Source organism: Haliotis cracherodii, unplaced genomic scaffold (genome assembly GCF_022045235.1).
Source record: "Haliotis cracherodii isolate W230 unplaced genomic scaffold, xgHalCrac1.p SCAF_15, whole genome shotgun sequence".
In the NCBI taxonomy this organism is placed as follows: Eukaryota; Metazoa; Mollusca; class Gastropoda; order Lepetellida; family Haliotidae; genus Haliotis; species Haliotis cracherodii.
In genome coordinates this window covers 25,649,983-25,674,278 of record NW_027266270.1, presented here as the reverse complement: position 1 = coordinate 25,674,278, position 24,296 = coordinate 25,649,983, and the positions used below count along the sequence as shown (strand labels likewise).

At 37.1% G+C, this 24,296-nt stretch overlaps 1 protein-coding gene and 1 pseudogene across 3 annotated transcripts in view; both read right to left on the bottom strand.

Moving 5' to 3' along the window:
* Positions 1-3,771: 3,771 nt before the first annotated feature.
* LOC139461615 (transmembrane protein 53-like) lies at positions 3,772-4,963 on the bottom strand (annotated as a pseudogene).
* The window catches only part of LOC139462416 (egg-lysin-like), a 51,366-nt gene continuing 31,289 nt past the window's right edge, over positions 4,220-24,296 (bottom strand). For 2 of the 3 annotated variants that reach the window (XM_071244117.1, XM_071244114.1), the window contains 5 exons: positions 13,130-13,220; positions 12,454-12,553; positions 11,312-11,453; positions 5,072-5,123; positions 4,220-4,350 (listed from right to left, as the gene is read on the bottom strand). In XM_071244117.1, the coding sequence (XP_071100218.1) occupies positions 5,098-5,123; positions 11,312-11,453; positions 12,454-12,553; positions 13,130-13,220 (359 nt within the window). In that variant the 3' untranslated portion in view covers positions 4,220-4,350; positions 5,072-5,097. The remainder of the gene's footprint in view (positions 4,351-5,071; positions 5,124-11,311; positions 11,454-12,453; positions 12,554-13,129; positions 13,221-24,296) is intronic. The other variant, XM_071244115.1, reaches the window with a different exon arrangement.

Sequence of the window (24,296 nt, the reverse complement as noted above, 5' to 3'; positions counted from 1 at the left end):
GTTTAAAGTCGTTTACAAGAATTTATCATCCAAAACTGGCTCCCACAGGAGATATCGCTTGGATGAGATCAAGCGATATCTACACTGTAGATATCGCTGCAATGAAATTACATCACAATGCTTTGCAGACCATTGTGACGTCACTGTTTACCATGACGTCACAATCAAATGACATCACTAATGGCTCTGGTATTGAAGCTGTTTTCTTTTTACACTGAAGACACTGCTAATTACTGTCTACAAATTGAAAAAGTTGAAAGAATGATGTTGGATGATAAATAAAATCTCACCCTCGTGTCTTTTGATAACAAATATATCAACACACGTTGATAAAAGTGGCAAAAATCCTCGGCAAGCCTCGGAATTCTTCCACTTTTATCAACTCGTGTTGATATATTTGATATCAAAAGACACTCGGGCGAGATTCTGTATATTTCACTAGTATGTGTGGAAGCTCGTTTTCTCACTACATATTTGTCGGTTTTCTGGTGCTTGCGACTGAATTACCGTGCTACAGATTAACATGGATACCCCACACAGACATGCACTGATTTGCTTTTACTTGTTTGATGCATGTCATCGTATCCCATTTGCGTAGATCGATGCTCATGCCGTCACCGGATTGTCTAGTCCAGATTCGATTCGATTATTTACAGACCTCCGTCATACAGCTGAGTGCGGCGTTAAACAACAAACAAACAAAAGCAAGCCTTTGGGACGAAACTTTGCAGTGCGAATTTTTGTGGGTTGGACGACTGAGACATCCGTGCCCCACTTTTATAACTGTAGGCTAAGTGACAACTAGCCCTTACAATATGTTACAAGCACTCCACAGGAGAAAATAGCTTTTGATTTTAAATACGTCTTCTTGAACATGTTCTGCGAACTGTTGTTTTGTGATTATTAAATCTAAACTATTAAAGGGGAAGTGTACACGCAAAAATCACTTTCTTTCTTTTTCTAAACAAAACGCAATTTTAGAATTAGTTAATATCTGTGTTTGAAAATATACACTCATTTTTTTTCACAGTGAAAGTAGGAAGCTCACAATAGTGTGAAAGTGATATGCCGTTATGAGGCCTTCGTTTTACGAGCGAAATAGGCCTGAGTTATCCCCCCTAGATTATGACGTAATTGGTGCCAATTCAACTGGGTCCCTTTCATTCTCAACGCAAAAGATATCAAGGACCAGTTTGCGGTAAAACAACATGGTCTACGACACACTCCGGCGCAGTGGTGACTCAGCCATAACACAATTCTGGCTGGAATCTGAGATGCTAGAATCAAAAAACTGTACCTACACCACGTGAAGCGGCTCTAACAAAGCATGATGACGTCATAATGTTTATCAATTGGCACCAATGACGTCATATTGCAAGGGACATAAGCCATGGTGTTTTTGTTATGGAAATAGAACACTTGGTAAATGTGAAAAATATAAATCGTTTTAGTGCAAAAAATATGTTAATTAAATATGATGTTTTTATATTTTTGTCTATGACACTTCTATGTTAACACTTTTAATGTGGAAAAAGTACAAGAAAAAAAAGGTTCATTTCCGTGTGAACTTGCCCTTTAAGATGTTTGAAAAATAAAATGTTGAAATCAGTGGAAAATGATGTAATTTGCTTATCGACAATCTCTATTGCATCATCTCACCGGTCCACATTGATCGTAGGTTGTCAAACAGCATAGGCTTTGTGTTGCACGCTAGCGCACCTTATTTCAACCAATTGAAACAGATCATTGCGAACAATTTTTTACTTTGGCATATCAGGGAGTGACTTAAAAGTGTTGCTGTTATCCCGATAACAAAAGGTACAATGATATTGTAAAAAAGTTCTCATTTCAGTAAAGGGGCATAACTCTGTAAACCAAAATCTGCTAAATCAAATGACCACATGACTGTAGCTCACCTGACTTGTTTTCTGGCCTAAAGAAATCATATCAGGGGTGAAATGCTATTAAGTTAGCTTTTAAGATTATTGCACTTATATAGCGACCGTTTACTAGTGCTAGCCAACTGAGATACCATGCCACAGTTAAATATGGATACCCTACTCAGAAACAGTATACTTGCAGCCAGCCCTTGTTATCACCTTAATGCTGAGTGCCAGGCATGGTAACAATGAGTACCATCTTTTAACGTCTTCTGGGAGGATGCGACTGTGATCGAACTTTGGTGCTCTATGCACTAGACGGGGAGATAGTCAGATAGACGAGAAAGATCAACAGAAGATTCAAAATAAGTGAGGGGAGTTTTGCATGTACAAAAAATCACAGGTTGATATAGAATTGAGACTCAAAGGTCGATTTGGGCCAAGATTGACACAATTTTTATGGATAACAACTTCTTTAATACTGTAAAAAGCGACGTTTCGGTATAGATCCTTATACCGAAACGTCGCTTTTTACAGTATGAAAGAAGTTGTTATCCATAAAAATTGTGTCTATCTTGTCATCCGCCAACTTCTAAGTAATGCCTATCAAACAAGATTTGGGCCAAATGTCACAATACACAACAAAATACATGGTGCTATTGGACATACAACAATTTATGTATATAACAATTTCATCAACTTAAAACATGACATTTACCAATGGCTCCCATGTTCAAAGATGCTGAAAATGTAACAAAACTGTGAAGGTCAGGAGTGCACAGCAGCGTCAAAAATTAAAACCCCACAAAAATTGTATTGTTATTCTGCATACCATAATCTCACTGGAAATACACTTTCATTCTGCAACATGGAGAAGTTTACGTAATGGGCACAAGTAATATTTTGAACATGGCCACATTGGCGGTAACTGGATCTGGATTCTTTAAGAATATTTGGAGACACCATAACTTACGAGTTTCGAGTTTCAACTATGTATGTATTATAATTTCAGGTGTTCAAAATGTAAATGTATACATAAGAGTGGACAGATGAAGGGCATACAACCTACGCTTTAACTTACCAAACTGCAAATCTAGGTGAGCTAAAAATGAATTTGGTCCTGATGTGCATGTTTTGTGATTTACACATTCCAGTTTCATTTCAATATCTAAAGGTCTCCTGTTATTAAATACATATACCACTACACTTCAATGAATTCACCTATCTGATATGAGTCATTTATAACAAATTAACAAGCAACTTCAAGACGAGACATCAAAAGAAATATTCATTTGATCATTGCCATGTTCATATAAGAAGACTTCGGACAAAAGACATACCAGTATACATAATGGATACCTTCCTTGGGATCAGAGGAAACCACGGAAACAGTATTTTAAAAGGATAATAGCAATTTTTATATTGAATTCACTTAATAATGATAAATGGGGTCAATGACATGTAGCTCACCTGGATATGTAGTCAGCAGATAAAAACAGACACTAGAACTGGTAACATTGATAGTCTGCATAAATATGAACACATCATCAGAAGAAACATACATGCCAAAGTTCAGCTTCCCCAATCTGTCTTTTTAAGAGGAGGAGAAAGTTACACAGGCAAATATGAATTTCGTGAGATCTAACAAGTATGACCAGACAAGGTATTTAAAATATTCCTAAAAAATGGACAATATCCAGTGGAAAACTTGTAATGAAAGGGAGATCACTCTTGTCAGGATGCTATGATAATATGATTGCAGTTTGAAAAGCGACACAAATCAATAAAGAAAATATGTCAATACATTCAACTATCCTTTCTTTTCTGCCCGAACAACGTTTTCCTCCCCAGAGCAGAGATTCCACTTTCTCCAAGGACGCCATGTCTGATTCTACACAGGGTGTCGGCGGAAATGGCTTACATTAGGCTAGTTCTCCCAGCATTGTAGGTGGACTGGGATTCCCTTACTGGTCCACTTCCGTGCTACAAGGAATCCTCGTGGAACACCTGCAAAGTCAACAGGGCTGTCAAAAATCTGACCCAGAAGTCGATCTCGAATACTTGTGTACCTAGCCGCCTGGTCCCTCAGAGTGACCAGCATCTCGCCATAGAGATATCCCCCAACAGAGAAACCGTGGATCATGAGTGGCTTATGGCGTCTGCTACTGTCGTCCAGAATATTGATCACCTCCTGCATGACGACCTGAGCCTTCTTGGGCTGGATCACCTTGCTTGGAGGAACCTGAACACTCAATACGTCAAATCCTTTGCTTATATATAGATTTCCGTATTTATCAAGATGACGCTTCTTTTCATTCATCCAACCAACGAGGACTACTAGTAGCATTGACCTTGAGAGTGTTTTATTACATTACCGCGGCTGCGAAGTTCAAGGTTAGATGAAAACTTGACAGTGTCTGACCCAGGGACACTTGCGGCGAAGCAAACACATTGGATTAAGGGGAGACATCTGTAACAAAGTAGCAAATAAAGATTAAATACGAGGAAATACTGATGAGTTGTTGCCACGTTTAGCAATATTCCAGCAATATAGGCGTGTGTGTGTGTGTGCGTGCGTGCGTGCGTGCGTGCGTGCGAGTGTGTGTGTGTATGTGTGTGAATGAGTGTGTTAGTGTTAGTGTGTTTGTTTGTTTTCCTGAACCACAGCCTGGGCATTTGTAACAGTTGGTGTACATGCATGTGGAACTGCTGTACAACGTGTATGGTTGAAGTACACAATCGGGATAATACTTTAAACACGTGGCCCAAATGACAAATTCCCAGTGGCAGAGTCTTTTGTTGTGCTCTAATGATCAATGAGGGGCGGTCGGGTAGCCTAGTGGTTAAAGCGTTCGCTCGTCACAATGTGTGATGCCAATTTCTGGTGTCCCCGCCGTGATACTGCTGGAATATTGCTAAAAGCGGCGTAAAACCATACTCACTCACTTACTAATGATCAATTGGGTACAAGTAATTATTGTCAGCAAAACCGATATAAAATATTGTTACAATCGACAGGGGCAATTAACTTAACAATTTCCATAGCCATACCAAATTAATGAAATTCTGATCTATTACTCCATCTTGGTGGTTTACAGATGAGCTATGTGCCATCAACTAAATATGCATAACAGAATCGTTACTCAGTGTATTATAAATGGTGACACTGTGTCAGGGACTGGGTGTGTTACCTCATCAGAGAGCCGCACGCATCACTCTAGCAGGATAAGTAACCAGGCACTGCTGTAAACAGAATTAAAATCAACAAACAAATGGTACGTACTGTTGGGTTTTCCAGTCCTCATTTTAGTATAAAATAACGGTTATGACTCGGTGTTTACGCTGTACCAATGTGTTACAACGGATGTTGACATTTCCAGTACAGCATTCAGTGGCAATTCATACATCCCTCTGACCGCAGCTATTTGAATCCTGCAAGCACTTCTTGCTGGCTTCTTAGAGGAAAGTCATAGTAAAGTATTTAAATCCAATCTCATTAAAATCAGATCTTAGTTTTCGCTACCGCTAAACTTTGTTTAAGATCTGATTTCAATGAGATTGGATTTAAATCTTACCATTTCCCATACCTCTGACTCTACTTCTGCCATTTCCTAACTAAACCATTCCTGGAAACGCTCATGTAATGTGCCACGTTGTGGCATAAACGGTTTCCTGTTTTCATGACTTATTCCACAAAATGATACGAATTGGCAAATGGAGTCGGTAAGTTGTCAGCATCCCTGGAAATATCGATCATATCCAAATAATGTATTGAACACTACTGATACACAATACATAGGCATCAACACTGCGCTGCAATTCCTACTTCGTTGTGTGGTGATTTGTTCTGCCTCACGTAAATTGTCAGCTTTGAGTATCAACTGGACTATATCTCCACACCATTACGAATAAATACCGTATTCGACCCATTAAGCGCCCCTCCCCCAATAACTTTACAGGATTTTAAATGCAAGGATCGGCAAAAGTTGTATCTGAAACTATTTTTTTATCAGGAATAATATATTCCAATATCTGGTTAATTTAGATGCAGCTTTTACTAAACATATTTAAAATAATAATAACCCTAAGCGAAGCAGCTGATCGCTATTGCCGGGTATTATTTTTTTACTTGGAACCAGTCTGACCAGTCACCGTCAAGGCTCCCGTGCACGTGATCGCAAGAATTACGTGTTGACATAGAATCGTCCAACAAAAACAAATATGACTTTTAACGATTCAAAGTATGGCATTTATGATATATGTATCCATTCTCTGTCAACTTAAGTTCGTTTCAAGGCGTCAATAGCGGTAGTCTGACCGTGGTTGCTGTTAATAACGGTGAAATTAATTAAAACAATATTAGAAGGAATTTTGAATATAATTAATGAAATAAGTTACAAACAAAAGTCCAGATATACAAAGAACACTTTTTATAGCCAGACAGTGTAATTACATGAATAATTTGCGAACTTCAGTATGGATTTGTTGACATGGTATTTCCGGTGTTACGTGCTCACAGTAATGTCTTTCCATGGGGGAAAAAACATCAAAACTCATTAATTCGTGTATAATGCGCACCCCCTTCTACGCAGCTGTGTTTTTTTGAAAAAAAGTGCGCACTATTCTCAAGAAAATACGGTAAGGCTTACTGATGAATTTACGCCAATTTGACCTGAATTGTCCCTAATAAGCGCCCACCCTTTCTGTCTTTTTTAACCTTTAGCCTGCTGAATTATTTTCACACTTCTTACCCCTGTCTACTGGATTAATTTTAGCATAAGGCGCTCTAAAGAGGGTGGGTGATTTCAAACAGTCGGTGCCTCATTAAACAAGGGCCAATTGAAGAAATATTTGGCACATTTATTCCTGATAGAAAACTGCACAATTCTATATAAAAATATCCTGGTGTTTTCAATCATACCAAGGTTAAGACCAAAGCGAAATTTTCTTGAACTTACCTGAATTGCGTTATTGAAGGTGGTTTGCATTTCCTGCCAGGAACCTTTTAATATCGTAACATTTGTGCAAATTGATTTCAATAATCATATCTCCGATATCTTAATTTTAATTGAGTAACAATTCGGCTTTTATAATCGGCATATATCAGCGCGATGGTAAATTATGAACCATTTCAGTGAATTTATTATCTAAACGTTAAACAGAAAAATAACTTAATTTTCGAGGTCATCATGTCGGTTGCAGAAATACGAATATTCGGGTTCATCTGACGTGTCATGTTATAAAATTTGCAGTAAACAATTAATGACTTATAAATATTCACTAATCCTAATTTCAAGCGTTTTGGTTGAATATTTACGATATACAAAAATAAACAACCCGTGTCATGATGCTAGCAGACGTCCTAAAATCAAACATGGCGCGCTTCGCCCGACCTCCGCATAACTTATTGCTATTTTAATATCAACAAAGTTTACATTGCCTTTATAAATATAACTTGGCGAAAGTTGACGATCTTCTCAATCGAAGAATGTTTTATTCGTCATATTCCTATAAATATGACGAGAGAAAAATGAAAATAAAGATCGTGACATTCTGACAGCACTATTTCAATAAGTGCTAAGGTCAGCGGATGTGATGTCACAGACAGGGGTAGTCTGCTGATAAGCTTTCGAAACAAAACAATTACATTAAATTTTGAAATAGTTCGCCTATCACTTAGAGCAAAAATATAAGTCGATACACAGTATAAGTAATCACCACTAAAATGAAATAAAAATGTGACTTTGACGATATAATTCGCGTATTAGTTAATCCGTTTGACTTTGCATGCTCCCGTGACCCGGAAACGGTTGACGATAAATCAACATGCCACATGCAAGTTTCTCGGTATCTTTTATTTGAACTTCTGTTGATATTTAAGAATCACCATTCAATGTTGTAAATATATATGGGACATGATTCATATTTCTGGGATGTACACGCTGATAAGTTTCACTACAACAAGTGTATCCCACGTAATACGTCTATGGATATCGTCGATCAGCAAGATCACCCTCAATAACAGGTGCGCGAAAATGGGCTTGACAAAACGTGTTTCAAAATAATATCCCCGCGTTGCTGAATATGATAGGGTATATATATAAGCAATAAAATGCTACGTACATATTTCCGGTGTTAGTTCCACATTACATTTAGGATAGTTTTCCTATCGGGAATACATTCATAGATTCTAGCATATTCTAGAACAGTTACACGAAGGATTTCTAAATTTATTCCAAAAATATGAAGACCACCATGATTGCGCATTGATGATAGATTTGTAATTGTTTAATTATTTACAGCTGTTTACAGGTTTTAAAATTTTAAGTTATATTTAATGGTTATTTTTCCCACAATGATGATGTGTGGGGACAGTAAATATTAGTGTTTGCATCAGCACAGTGTAACTGATCAAACTTCAATTATTATCTTTAGTTTAAACATATTTATTCAACAATTATTATCTTGCACTCTGAAAATCAACTATGTGAATAAGTAACTCTCTGATGTCATCATTTTAATTTTAGTATTCCATGAATATATCAGATCCTTAACATATACATACTAAACTCATATGGACATTAATCTTGTTCATTATGTGGTTTGTTTCCAAATAAAACAATTCTGAAATATAATTTAATAGGAATTAGTTTAATTTAATTACAGTAACAGTACTTGTAACAGTACATGACATTTTTGTTTGTTTAATCACAAGGACCATGGTGGCACATAAGCTGGTAAGTTTGCCATAGGTTTCTTAGAAAATGCTATCTCAGTCTTCTGGTTGGAATGAAAAGAAACATGCCTGTGTACATGTTTACCCTTGCCAGATGTATTTTTTCCAGTCAGCCAATCCATTACTTTTGTTCACCTTATGTGGTCTATTTTATACATACAGGTACTGCTTCCAACCTGTTTTTTCTTTGTATGCAATCACAGTATCAACTTCCTCAGCTGGTGTGTTTAAAAGTTCCCCTGTCATCACGAAAAAAGAATTATAAAGGAAAGTCATATTTTCATTCAAAAACATATCTGTCTTTCCTTGAATACTCTTTGTCTAAGTGCCAGAAATGTCAGTGTCATAAAAAAATTTAAAAAGATTTTCATAAGGACTTTTCTTAGATAGACCTAGATCTAAGTCAAACCATGTGACTAGTTAGGTAGAATTATAACCTTATAAGCCCTCATTTCTGAGGTGTCCATATTTTTCACATTTTTAGGACTAAACGTGATCCGTGTAGATCTGCCTGTTTTGTTATGTAAAACAAATTCTTGTCTTAAAAAATGAGAAAAGGAATCATTCAGACGAATTTTTTTTATCCCATTGATTCACGAAAATCAGTTGAAATGTACAGTGATGACTTTTGTACCCAAAATTTCTAGTAATTTGTTACCCAAATGGGTATGTGATTCTGTAGATCTACCTAGAATTATTTCAAAGATATAAATTAATTTGGTGTCTTAAACTTAACATAATATCACTTTCCTATCAAAACAATTCATTCTAACTTAGGTCTAACCAACTTAACTGGCCTCTCGTCAACGAGACGTCAATTTTCTCTCAAAACTAATCAATCAATTTCAAGGATCACAGTCACAATCATATTTGGAACTTGATGAAATATTTTATTATGTGTTCTGTTCATCTACATGAAAACATAAATATAATTATAGATCTATTGTCTAATTTTCTTAGGTACAAATTCACAAAGTATTTTGGGTACAATTTAATTTGTTTTGGGTACAAAATCACACATATATATGAATAGGAGCATAGAATCTATATATATTTACACTACCTCGTTGTGTACCAAAATGTTATCGGTTCAGAGGACGGGAGGTTCTCAGAAAGTTTTCAACAACATCTTTAATATTTAAATTGTTCTTTTGGTAATGTTAGACCAATAACAATATTATGTTATTATTATGTTATTATTATGGCATGTCAATACGTTGTATCGCTCTCCTTTGCGTTCGTTTATAGAAAATATTTTAAAATTAAAATCATCGAGCGTGAAATCCATTACGGTTTCGGATTTAGACTTACACATTTGATGGCGACAATCACGAAGAAATATGAAACACATAAGAGTGAAGACTGCTCTCCAGGTCAATAAATAGTAAATAGTTGACGAAAAATAGTAAATTATGTATTTTCTTTTGAATTTGAATCTATTTCGGAATTTCTTTATGATAGCTTACCAACTTTTGCATATTTTGCTTCCATGTGTCACATGCGGTACGTGCTTCCGGTTTCAGAAATGATAGCTAAAATTGCAAGTATTTTGATTATTTCTCGTAAAATGCATTATTTTGCTATTGAACGGTTTACCTAGAATGTATATCAGTTCAGATTTTGCGTATCATCCAATATTTGTCATTTTTCGCAGTGTTTGTTGACTTTGTTCAACTCAACAAATCGCGAGTTAGGCCACGCCCAAACGTATCATTGACGTTTGTCGGCTTGTCAATGTGTCGGAAAGTTTATCAAACGAAATCATTTGCAAACTCTTTAAAAATGAAATTCTTTTTACAAAGATTTATACATGCGTGTCAATAATTCTAGAAAATTAAGTTAGATGGAACAAAATGATTGTAATAGTCTAACGGGATAACTATGCATGTGGAGTTGTTTGTTTACCGCCGTTGCCATGATCGTACAAGTTCCATCCAATCGATGATGTTACGATTCAGATTGTTTTTGTTTACAATTAGTTACACCGAAAGTTGCTAATTTTTAGAAATAAAGGAACATGAGTGTTTTCCTTTCGTCAGCAAACAAAAAATTATGATCGAATAGGAAAAATGATGAAATTATAAAGAAAATATCGGACTGCATGCCGCTCAACGTGAAGTGCCAAAAGTCAACAATGGCCGTTCCTGGTAGTTGTGTGCCGAGAAGTTTTGCCGAAACTTTTTTAACTCGCGATATTTTCTTTTTGAGGTAAATAAATGACTGAACGTTTTGATATTGAGCAAGCTGAGCATTTATGCATGTCATAAGTAATTTAAATGTTACGCAAAGCCTTCTTGGTAAATAGATATGGCGAGTTTTATTTTGGGGTGTTCTTATGCTATTCGCCTGTCGAATGGGCTCGACATCAGATGCACGGGGATCGACACCTCTGTCGAATGGGTTCGACGTTAGCGTGCAGAGCTTTAAAGTACACTGAATTCTTACGAACTTTAGGCACATGAACACAAGAATGAATCACCATCAGTATGAACAGTTTTTAAAAGAATTAAGGGTCAAGTCCTGGATCAAGGAACCCATTAACTTAATCATTATGAAGGGAGTCCCATCAGACTAGACTTCCATGCCTAATTTCGATTAGATTTTCAGTTGAGCGGACAGACCTTTCACTAACTATGTTATGGAACATTTGCACACACAAACACCGGTAATGTTTCTCAACGTATGTGTTACTCACTTGCGAGAGTCTTTTCCATTTGTTTTGTGAACTTTGGGGGCGGGCTTTGAGATAGCAGCCGGTAGTACCTCCAACCCATCTTGATACGTAAACCAATGATTTGACCCATCTTAGCGTAGTTCTTCGCAGTTAGTCGAAGATCCTATAACATGAGTGATTGTGTGATCGTTGTTTAATGCCGCATTTACCGATATTCCAGCTTATGACGGCGGTCTGTAAATAATTGAGCCTAAACCAGATAATCCAGTGACTTAAAATCATGAGCATCGATCCACACAATTGGGGTACGATAAATGCGTCAACTAAGTCACCGAGCCTGACCACCCGATCCCGCCAGTAGTCTCGTATGACAAGCATGGGTTGCTAGATATCAGTTACAACTCTGATCTTTAGGGATCTGTAACATACGAGAGATACGGGCCATGTTATTATGTCTTGACAGAGAAGGACCCGTGAAGATCCGGGGTAGAATAGGTCTTCAGCAACCCATGCTTGTCGTAAAAGGCGACTAACGGGATCGGGTGGTCAGGCTCGCTGACATGGTTGACGTATTTCATCGATCCCAATTGCGTGGATCGATGCTCATGATATCAATCACTGGTTTGTCTGGTCCAGACTCGATTATTTACAGACCGCCGTCATATAGCTGGAATATTGCTGAGTGCGGTGTTAAACAACCAACCAACCAATGACAGAGGAGAAACATGAAATGTGCAGGTCACCTTGCTCTACCCAAATTGGATGTGCTTGAAAAGTACAGCGTTAGTATTTGGCACTAGTCCTATAGTCCTTGCCAAACTGCCCAATAGTTAAGGTATCATAAGGACTAGTTGAAATTTGCCCTTTTAAGGGTTTTGCTATATGCTATCATTATAAGGACTAGTGGCCTAAAACTGTTAGTTTCTAACGCTGGAGTTTAGTACAGTGCAGTTAACGCCGCATTCAGTAATGTTCCAGCCAAATGTTCGAGTCTGGACCCGACAAACCAGGGATTGATATTGAGAGCAATGATCCACACAGTCAAGGTAACATGAAACACAATCAACCAAGCATCCAGACAGACTACCTTATCCATGTACTTTCCTTTAGTTCAATTCACGAATCACCACAGAATACTGACATTTTGAACAAAGCATACTTACGTTGTGCAATAGTCTGTCGGTGGCGTATTTACGGTAGAGCTTGCAGTTGCGCACCATATGACGTCTGTTCATATAGAGTAGAAGCTTCACTTGCGTACGGCTGTGTTTTAAGGAGAAACAAATATTTAGAATATTTGGGAATGACTGCGACAATGATGCGACATTAAATCTTAACTCACTTAACCTAGTAAGATTTATCGAGTCTGCTGTTGGAATTCTACGATCGTGATTCTTAGTTTTTCAGCACCATATCGGTCTTCATGAGTTTGTGGTTAGTAAAACAAACCTGTACATTTAGCTGACATGCCGTGATATAACTTAAATACCGTTCAATTCCGGGTAAAAAGATGTCATGTGTTACCCTGGTCGGCGCTTGGCATAAACGGGATACAACAAGGCGGGTTGGTTGGTTTGTTGTTTAACGCCGCACTCAGCAATATTCCGGCGGCGTAAAACCATACTCACTCACTCACTCCTGCAAAAGTCTGTCCTTCCCGCTGTCGGTTCTTCGCAGATGTTCACTGTCGTCTTTATAGAAACCGTGACAACTCGTGTCATTCCGAGACAAGCTACAATGCATTTTAATGTAAACCAATGAAATACAAATGGTTCGCCACGAACTCACTTCCTACACTTCTATATTCACTTTTAAAAGTATGGTCCTAAAATAACTCGCCTTATACTAATCCATCCCTTTATCATTCTCAGGAAATGAAGCAACTTCTTGTCGAAAATGCGGACAATCCATGTCTTCAGTGCGTATTGTCCTGCAAGAGAATTGCAAGGGGAGTTAGGAACTGGTCACGTATCACAGGTTAAGGGGGGGGGGGGGGGGGGGGGGAGAAGAGAAAGAGAGTATCACAGGTTTAGGGAGAGAGGGAGAGATTGGTCTTCGGACGGTTTGTTTGTTTTTGTTTAACGCCGCAATATTCCAGCTATATGACGGTGGTCTGTTAATAATCGAGTCAGGACCAGACAATCCAGTCACTGATATGGGCCCTTTATGTGAAGATTTCAAATATTCCAGAGGTACACCCACACAATGTTAAAATGTCCCACTGTAATTGAAAATGTGGGCTTTTTCAAATTCAGGGACTGAAAGCACAAGGCCCCTTCAGAATTATCCCTGCATTCTTATCTACATTGATCTCTGGTTTAGTCTTGTCATCGATTCTCATGTTGTCAATCACTGGATTGTCTGGTACAGACTCGATTATTTATACCATGTAGCTGGATTGGTTGGTTGGTTGGTTTGTTGTTTAACGCTGCACTCAGCAATATTCCAGCTATATGACGGCGGTCTGTAAATAATCGAGTTTGGACCAGACAATCCAGTGATTGACAACATGAGCAATTGGAATCGATGACATGCATCAACCAAGTCAGCGAGCCTGACCAACCGATCCCGTTAGTCGCCTGTCATGACAAGCATAGTCACCTTTTACGGCAGGCATGCTTTGTTCACGAGGAACCAAACTATTCCAACACAAATATCACACGATATGATGAAATCGTATTAGATCTACATTAAAAGGAAGTAATAGTCAAATGATGACCTCATCAATCATGTAAATTAGTCCCACATTTGCCTGATTGTGTAAGTGCAATTTAACAAGTGTTGATGAATGGAGTACTAGCCTCATCATCAAATGCAATGAATTACTAATATTTTGACACCTTTTGGGCGTCATGGCTTATTGTACGTCTTTGGCGACGTCCGCGAAGAAAGACGACATTGATACGATGATGCAAATAATGTCTTGAATATAGAAAGAAAGATGTGGAAATGCTTCTTCTTGTATGGAATTATCATGGCAGTTTATATTCATTTTGAACAATTCATGTAAAAATGAAGTAAACAGAGAATATCTTGTGATCAAAATATAAAAAAAAGGTTGAAACAATTGAAAATATTATACAAAATAAGAGTAATTCGTTAACCGTTTGTAGCTAACGCGCAGCTGATGAATCGTTATACAGTGCATCAATGGTCTGTCAATCAAACGGTCAATACAATTCCAAGACAAAGACAATTCACCCTACAAATGGGTGCATATATATTTCATAGAAATATTTTCAGTTTGTTGTTGGGAAGAAATGAAATGGCTATTCACTGACCTGATATACCAAATTACAATTTTGAATATTACCCTCCAAAGGAAAGACGTACATTTTGCAGTTACATTTACATTTCATCTTCTAACAATTGTCTAAAGTTAAGACATTATAACTGCTATGTAAATGATGTTCAAACAAAGGTTCATTCATTGTGTGGCCTAGATCTACGTAATATGTGATACTGAACATTGCTAAATATCCATAGTTTAATTCACTGCGTGAAAAAAGACACAAAAGGTGCGCACAATCTACATCATGATTGATACTGTAAGCAGCAGGATAGATAAGACATCATGTTGTTGTTTTGGTTATTTTGTTGTTGTTTAATGCCGCACTCAGCAATATTCGAGCTATATGACGGCGGTCTGTTGATAAACGAGTCTGGAACAGACAATCCAGCGATTGATGTCATGAGCCTCGATCCACACAATTGGGATACGATAACATGCATCAACCTAGTCAGCGAGCCTGACGAAACGATCCCGTTAGTCGCCTTTTACGGCAAGCATACTCGCCTTTTACAAGCATGAACTGCTGATGACCTATTCTACCCTTGAACATCACGGGAATAGACATCATAAACGAGCTCAAGCGTATGAATATAATATTTCACTGTCGTGTGTAAACAGGCAGACATCTTCGCGATCCGCAACCGAAAAATAGAACTTCAAACACATCAAAAGTTGACACGTATTAATTTAATACCATACAATTGACCTTTTTCACACTTCGCTACTTCCGGTTTGAAGGCGAGGCTTGGAGAGCAATGGAGAAGGCTGGATTGCACATGAAACACAAGGATGTGTCAACAAGGCACGCAATCGGGGCAAACTGTGACTCTTTAACCATCCAGTTACATTTATCGTAAGTATTGAACATTGTTCTTATTCTTATCATTGACAAACTATTCAACTGTTATCTGGTCTCCTTACCGATATAAATGTGAGTCTGGCCGTTCTGTTGTGATTTCATTTTAAAATATCCATGACCACCTGGTAACTCCCAGTGCAGTTTATGGTAGCTGAACAGACTTAATACAAATGCTACTGAGATCTTGTAAAGAATAATTCATTGTTTACACACCTTTAGGCCAAACTATTTATTGTGAGTTTAAATAACTTTGCGGGTTGTAACTGAAGTCGAAATATTGACCTTTTGACCATATCTAGATATATGTCAGAAACTAACTAAATTGATATGTTGATATAATGTATCAAATTGTAACCTACTGAGAATTTATAATCGTAACAAATCAGAATTTAGCATCAGTTGCGTATTTGATGTAAATTGTAATGGACTCAAATACATTCCAATAAAATATTAGACCTCTAGATCTACTTGTGCTGTCAATATTGTGAAAGTTGTTATTTTGATTCTCAATGTTGACAGATTAGATACCATGAGGTGTAATATTTCAACTGAATTATTACATAAAAGGTGTTTAAATATTTGAAGTAAAGTACAGTTTGATCTGCAATTTTGTAAACAATATTTCTACCAAAATGATATTTACTGTACCAAATTAATTATGTCATGAAATGAACAAAAATCCAACTAATTAATGGCCAGTAAATGTTCAATCTACATGTGATCTTTATATAATTTACACAAACAGATAACTCTTTAACAGTTTGTATTCAAATATTTCAAATGCATAAATTGATATTGACATTACTATAAACTTAAAGTATAAACAGAATTATTTTTAATTGCAATGCTTATTACAGTCATAACTCATTCATTCTCTTTGGTTAATTGTGAAAGTCATCTGGCTTTATGTCCACAAACATGTTTTGAAACTTTAAAAACAAAATGATTTCTTTTGTGTAAGCAATTGCCATGTATTATTGATTATTAATCATATCAATTTATATGAAAGAATATAGTTGTGCTTTCTGTGTCATTTTGCAATAATTATATTGTTATGATGTAATATTTTACTATTGTTAACAATCTTTAAAACTTAAGTTTATTTCAATCAAGTCAAGTGGTGTGATAATTTTTATAATTTTTATAATTCAATCAAAACGAGTAGTATAAAAAAATATAAATACATGGAAGAAATTTGTTTTCCTTGTCAAATAACGATGATAGCGTGAATTTATCTCATCTTGTGATGTGACAAAGTTAATATTTTCAAGTCAAGATATCAACTTTAGTAAACAACAAGAAGAGATAAACATTATATTTGACAAAATAAATTCAAGTCTTATATTTTCTTTGTGATCTTCATGACCTTACCATAGTGTCAATGAGGCAGACTGACTGTAGGGATGACAAAACGTGATATTTCACCTGATTTTAATAAAAATCTTATTTATTTCACTCTAGCAAAAGTATGTTTTCAGCATGGTCAGACTAAACAAAGTATGTCATGATTAAATACATACCGGTAATACAAATATCAAAACGTGTTTCATTAAAACAAGAGTAAATTTCTGTGTGACATTGATATAAAGAGCTGTAGTACACTGTCATTAAATTGATGCATCTGTTGAGGTTACTGTTTACACAGAATATACTGTTTGTGTTTTCGACATATCAGATGAATTGATGCCTTCAAGATTGTTCTTAAGTTGCATGTAATGTTACACACTGTGATTAATTTTCCTTAAATTTCTCTATTTGCGATGAATGTTGTTTTCTAAATAAGCACTATTTTGAGAAAAGGTGAATATGCATTGTTTATAAATTTTTTTATTGAAGTAGAAATATTATTACAATATTATTGAATTATTCATTTCAGGGCAGCGAGTCAACACAATGAAGTACTAGTATCCGGTGATGGATGTCAGGAGGAGCTTTCTGCTGACAGTAACACACTGGTTACAATGTGCGTCCTGTCAAAGGATGAGGAAGTGAAAAGCCATTTTCTTTCAATCAACAAATGTGCTTTCTGTCACATTTCACTTAAATAGGACGAGGAAGTGAAAAACCTTATTCACTCACAAAACAACACGGCCAATATTTATCAGACACTAAAAAAGCACATTGTACCATTTGTTTATAAGCAAGAAAATTATTTTTTCTCCTGGAATTTTATTAGGTGCTTTTGACTGACAAAGACACCCGGTCCATGTTAAGCTTTGAAAACTTATATTGTGAGAAATAAAGACATGAAAATTTTGGTTTGTTTTTCTTTGTTAAATATAAGAAATCCAGATTGTTCCATCAACATATACCGATACATATATTTTATCTTGGCTTGATTGCCAATTGAAGTTGATTCTTTTTTATCTTTTGTTATTTTAACTGTACTCATATCTGATCAAAACAAAATATTCAGGATAAATGTATTAGTAGCTTCCTTTTGATATACAATTACCTATCATCATACAGGATTAGGTGAGGGTGTTCAAGAAGTTGGTGGTTGTACGAGGGGTGTTCATTAAAGATTTCCCCTAAACCACTTAAGGTTATCATATTTGGTTGAAATTTCACATGTGTAATGATTATGTCTGAATTTGCAGCACAGAACTATTAATCTTACCACTTTTACAGGTGTTATGATCGAGTAGGGTGTGACAATGGAGCCAGTAGAATACTGAGCAGTGATTAGGTTTTTTATATTTGAAAGGTCGCACACCAAAAGAAACTTTCGATGAAATAAAAGCAACTTATGGGGAAGATGCCCCATCATATGACGTGATCGGACATCATATGACGTGATCAAGTGTGGTCGGACATCTGTGGAAACAGCTGCCATTCCTGGTCGCCCCCATTCAGCCATTGATGAGGACACAATCCATCAAGTGGAGACCGCCATTTTGGCAAACCGACGTATAACTGTTCTCCAGTCAGCACAAGATGTCAAGATCAGTGTAGGGTCTGTGGAAAAAATCATCCATGACAATTTGAACATGCATAAGGTGTCTGCACGATGGATTACCAGGTTGCTCACACCTTTCCAAAAGCAATAACGAGTCAATTGCTCAAAGGATCTTTTGGACATGTGCCACAAAAAAACAGGCAAACTTTTTTGACAGACTTATCACACAAGATGAAACATGGGTCCATCACTATGATCCTGAGACTAAAGTTCAGTCGATGCAATGGAAGCATGTGGAGACACCACCCCCAAAGAAGGCACGTGTCCAACCCTCTGCAGGCAAGGTCATGCTCACGGTGTTTTGGGACCAGCACGGAGTAGTGATGATGGATTTCTTGGCAAAGGGTACCACAATTAGAGGAGCTTATTATGCTTCACTGCTGCGGAAATTGCGGGACGCTTTCAAGCTTAAGAGGCGTGGCATGCTGACCAAGGGTGTCCGTCTCCTGCAAGACAATGCTCCAGTACACAACTCTCATGTTGCCCTGATAGAAGCGCGGTCCTGTGGCTATAAAATCCTTCCACATCCTCCTTACTCTCCTGATCTTGCACCATCTGACTTCCACCTCTTTCCAACCATGAAGTCATTTTTGAAGGGAAAACGCTTCACAGATGATGAAACACTGATTTCTAAAAGTCAAGTCCTGGTTTGAGACGCAAAATGAGGGCTTTTACAAGCGATGTCTCCATAGTTACATAAAACAATGGGAGAAGTGTGTAACTCTTGGTGGTTCCTATGTGGAGAAAGACTAATACCTATGCAAAGTTTCATTCCACTAGGTCCATGGGAAGTGTGTCAGGGGAAATCTTTAATGAACACCCCTCGTATCAATTCTTATATTTCTTCAATTTCATGCATTATTTATATTTATCAATTTTTTAGTTTCCTTTTAACTTATTTTAAACAGTTCACACATTATTACTTTTGTCGTGCATGGTGCAATCTCAATCGGCAATAATCAGTTAAGTAAGTGATGTTTGAAGAACATGTAAAGTATCATCTGTCATTGTACACACTAAATAGAGTTATCGCCCCTTCTGAATATTTATTTGGACACACGAATTATTTTGTAGACTATTTTCATTTACATCGTAATATGTTAAGAAGAAACTCATAGCAGAAAGAGTGTCTTTTGTGAAATGGACTCGTGGCAAAACGATAGTGTGTTGTGCATCAAACACCACTATGAAACGTGAAATAAACATGATCGACGATCTCGAGTTTGCCAAGCCACGCATTGACTGAACAAATTTGCAAAAGTACACTGACGTGTTTCATGTTATGCGGTTCATTTGCAATACAAAACTTCTGTCATTGAATGTACTGTCACATTGTACCTATATGCCGACGAGGTTATGATAAAACAATCTATTTCTGAAATACGTATCTCGAAATGCACCTTTCGATTCACATCCGGGATCCTGACAGCAAAATACTAATTCCAATGTATTACAGGCATATTTTAGTTGGATCTCAGGATTAAATGTGAAATATTTTCTGTATTAGATACAGAGGATACCATTTTTTGTTTGTTTGAAATGTCCATCAGATAAATGCACAACATGCTGTCATTTCCCTATGAGCTGATGCGACTCACACTGCATGGAGCTATGCTCTCCAAGCCTCGTTTTCGATCCAAGATGGCGAAAGTGTGAAAAAGGTCAATAGCCTACCTTTACACCCCCGTTACACTACAAAAAAAACTTCAATAAAAAGCTGGGTCAAAGTCTACTTCGACATACCGTCATAAACTTTGACAAAGTTTTTACGAACTTTGTTGGAAGAGAAAGCAATCCGATTTCTCCTCAAACGTTGATGGCCTCTCATGTAATTTAGCCAAAATCAGAAAGCAAGAAACCCCCAGTTTCGTATGGTCTCACATTCACAGCCATAGAAATTAATTGTTTGAGTCCACTAGTCCTTATAGTGATAACCCATAGCAAAACCCTGAATAATAGCAAATTTCCCAAATTTCTAATGGTCCTTATAACACCCTATATGTAGTAGTATGTAATTATGTATATATCATCAAGTGTATTTTAAGGTCACCTCTTATTTTAATACCTAAGTTTTAGTCTACACTCCAATCTAACCTGCTTCACTAATACAATAGCACAGTCACCCTTGCGCTTGCCTTCTCTATTGTTTCTCTGGTTTCTATTGTTTAGCCCCAGCCCCTTACTTTCAGTGACAGGGTGCATTATGGGACTGGTCAGTTTAAATTCACACTTGTAGTTGATTATGTATGGAGTAGTCGGTTCATCGCTGATATAATTGAGTCAATTGACACAGGTTAGTTTGTTTGAATTGTATATTTATGTGTTCTTATTTAGTGCTTTGAAGAGTTTGTTAAGGTGCATATGTATGGTTTCTTAACTTCTTTTAATAATACTTATATTGTTAGGTGTGATAAATATATATCATATCAGTCATCGTATTCAGGTAAATGTAGTTAGGCTAAATTTGCTTAAATACTTTATGTAAGTATGTTTATAATAGATAATCTTAACTAGCATTTTCATGTTGATATTACTTAACTTATTGTGTAACTAAGCATACATTACATTTATTGATAGACTGGAGCTATTTACCTGTAAATTAAAGTTCTGCACCTAGCTGCACATGTATGAATGTATGTCTGTATGTCTGTATGATGAGGTGAGTAATTAGAATATATATTTTAGGGTTATTGTATATACCTAAGGATGTAAACATATTGATGTAATATGTTACACTGTAATTATGTTATATATATTTATGTTCAGGTGTGTCCCTGTAAAGCAAATGTCTGATGTTGTGACATCATAGGGCACAGTGCCATACACCTGGTGAGGACATTTATATTTTGTATGTATTTATAGTGATATGTACTTTAATTGTGTGTTATGTATTAATGCATTTATCATCATTCACCTATTATTGATAAACTATGTTTGTCAATTTATTATATGATAAATCTGTAATATTTACAGTACAGTAAGACAAAACTAATCATGCTAACTATGATTGATCATAACAATGTATATAATCATATTTAAGATTCTAATGTTTGTTAATAAGTTATAATGTAATGATTTATTTGTATGTGTACGTATTGTGCATATTGTAACTCTGTGTATTTATTTTCACAGGGCCGTTTTATTTCTGTATTAAAACAACTGGCATCCACAAATCAACCTGCGTTTAGTGATTCATTCACCTAAACCACTCCGGTTACATATATATAAGGCAGTTTGGTAAGTACTATATGACTAGGGGCGGTCGGGTAGACTGCAGTATTTGGGTCGCCATTTCGGAGGGAACGTTTTTACGTGTTTACAGAAATTGTCGAATGAAAAACGTTCCACGCATGCGCAGTTCTTTATTTACGGTCGAAGCGAGAGGATTTGTTGGCCGCCATTTTTCTACCGAACGCTGTCTGCAGTTCAGTATTTTCTTACAGTCAACACACGGGGGGTTCAAGGGGGGTTTGCACCCCCCTTGCCGAAATATTAAAGTAAAAATGGGGGGTAAAGGGGGAGGATCCCCCTTTTTAAAATAAAGGAGCACCTTTAGAATACAGTACCACAATTTCTCGTGAGGGCGATGTCTGCCGTAGGTCACATGTCTCAAAGACAAGCAACCAGGTTTGTAGAGAGTCCGTCGGACGCGAACTCGCGATTTTCGGATTGTTAGCCCGACAGCTAACCGACTGAGCTACGTCCACACTGTGATACAAAATGCAAATTTACCTAGTCATGCCTACGACGTTACAGGACTGAACGAAAAGGGTCGAATAGGTGACGGACCCTTACGAAGGTTACGGGTAGGCATGGTGTCTCGTGACTTTAGTCTATCGACACTTACGAATGATCCCGATGCCATTTGGCACACTCGTCCCATTCCGTAATCTACAAGATACCGAGTGGCGAGGAATGATCCGATATGGCGAGAACTGAAAACGGCCCAAGGCGTCAGACGTCAGACGTCGAACTCGCAACTACGCATGAATGACGAGTTATTCAACAATTCGTCGGGTGGATTTTGTAACAGAAAAATGTGGTAGGGAACACTGTAAGGATGATGTGGATAATAGTAAGGAACGAGGGAGGCATGTGCATGGCTAGTGACGACACAACGGTGAGTTCGCTTTTGAATCAGTACTGAAAAAATGTAGCCGGTGAAAGTGGCTTGTGTGAATGTTCCAGGACAGTTTCCAGTAACCAAGGTATTCGACACAAAACTATTTAATTCTTTTTACTCGATGTTTTTGTGTGAAGAATTACGTTTAGGAGAAACTAAACGGGTAGATTTTCGAACCTTGATGATCGTGAAGGGATGATTGATCGTAAAGGGGATCCAAGGGCTAAGGACAGAATTCGGGTAATCTAATAGCCACTAAACGGGTATCTAACCCTAATGATCGAAAAGGGGTGATTGATCCAAGGGCTAAGGATAGAGTTCGGGGTAATCTACCCTAACACTAGCGATATTTGGATGTGTTCAGCGTCACTTTAATATCCCTAATAAACTACATTCTTGTGCATAATAATGAAAATTAATGCACCGAAAAATAATATATGTATATTAGTTCCCATTTATAACCCCTTTAGCCACCTGAATTACGAGAAAAACGAAATAAAAAATAAATAAAAAATAAAAGTGCTTTCGTAAACTAGCGCTTGCTATAAAATGCGCCGCCGCAGTCTATATTCAGTAGACAAATATTCAAAACTCCACAGCGCTTGGAGTATTCAATGACATTTCGTGTAGAGATGATAGATCACTGGGAGGAGCACACTCGATGACCCCTGACGTCATAGGACATTATTTCGCCGCTGTGACTGGCAACAAAATAATACAAATTACGTCATAGACTATTTTCACGTGTTTGAAAAGTTTGTGGTACTGTATTCTAAAGCTAAGCCGATACTTTCGCATTCAAACAAATCATTTGAAACGTTGAATTCGTATTGACTGTCATATAGGCCCTAAGCCTGTGGATCTATCTAGACCTAGTTCAATTTCTTTTTCTGCTTCTTTTTCATCTTTTTCTTAAACGATCATTTTGCTTCCTAAGTTTAAAAAATGTAAACACGGCTGGTGAACTTAGAATAATAGAAACTGATCAATTGAACAACTGAAATATTTATTTTCTGATAATATTTTGAACAAAATAATTGTCATACATTCCCGTTTTCGTCCCATACCTATGCAAAGATGTCTTCACTGTACTCCAAGTCGACTGTTTTATTTGTACAAGCCACAGTTTATGAATTTACAAGTTATGAGCGAAGTTGCTTTCGTAGTAACGAGTCCATATATGGAGTCACATGGTCAGACACGTGACGTCTTACGTCATTAATGTCCCGCCCACAAACAACAAGAAGTCGACAGTACGATAATTCGGCTTCACTTTCTATCGTAAAACTCTCGGCCCCCACAGGGGTGGAATCATAGATCATACTTTTCACGTCTAGCTCTTTTTGGGGGTCCTTTTTGCTAAACAATGCCTCCTAACGGATTTCGGCACGCTTGCGCGCGTATATATAAGCGAAGTTGCCTTCGGCAGCGGTTTTCTTACGGAAAACACCGATGTGGTGACCAAAATACTGCAAATATTAGGGTAGCCTAATGGTTAACCCCCTGGATGCCAGAGGGACATATATGTCCTTCCTCTACAACCCTCACTTTGAAGTCGAATAAAATTCAAAATACATCACCCACACAAATACACTTCACAGTTTTGAATAAGGTGGGAAAATCCCTGTTCTGTGATATCATCCACTGCCATTTTAGTCCAAGCAAAATTATTGAAAATGACCTCTGAAAATTAGGTACATCGTAAATGTCGCCAATTTTTACACATTACTAAATCACCACTCATGGCGTTATTTACAGCATGTTTTGAAATCT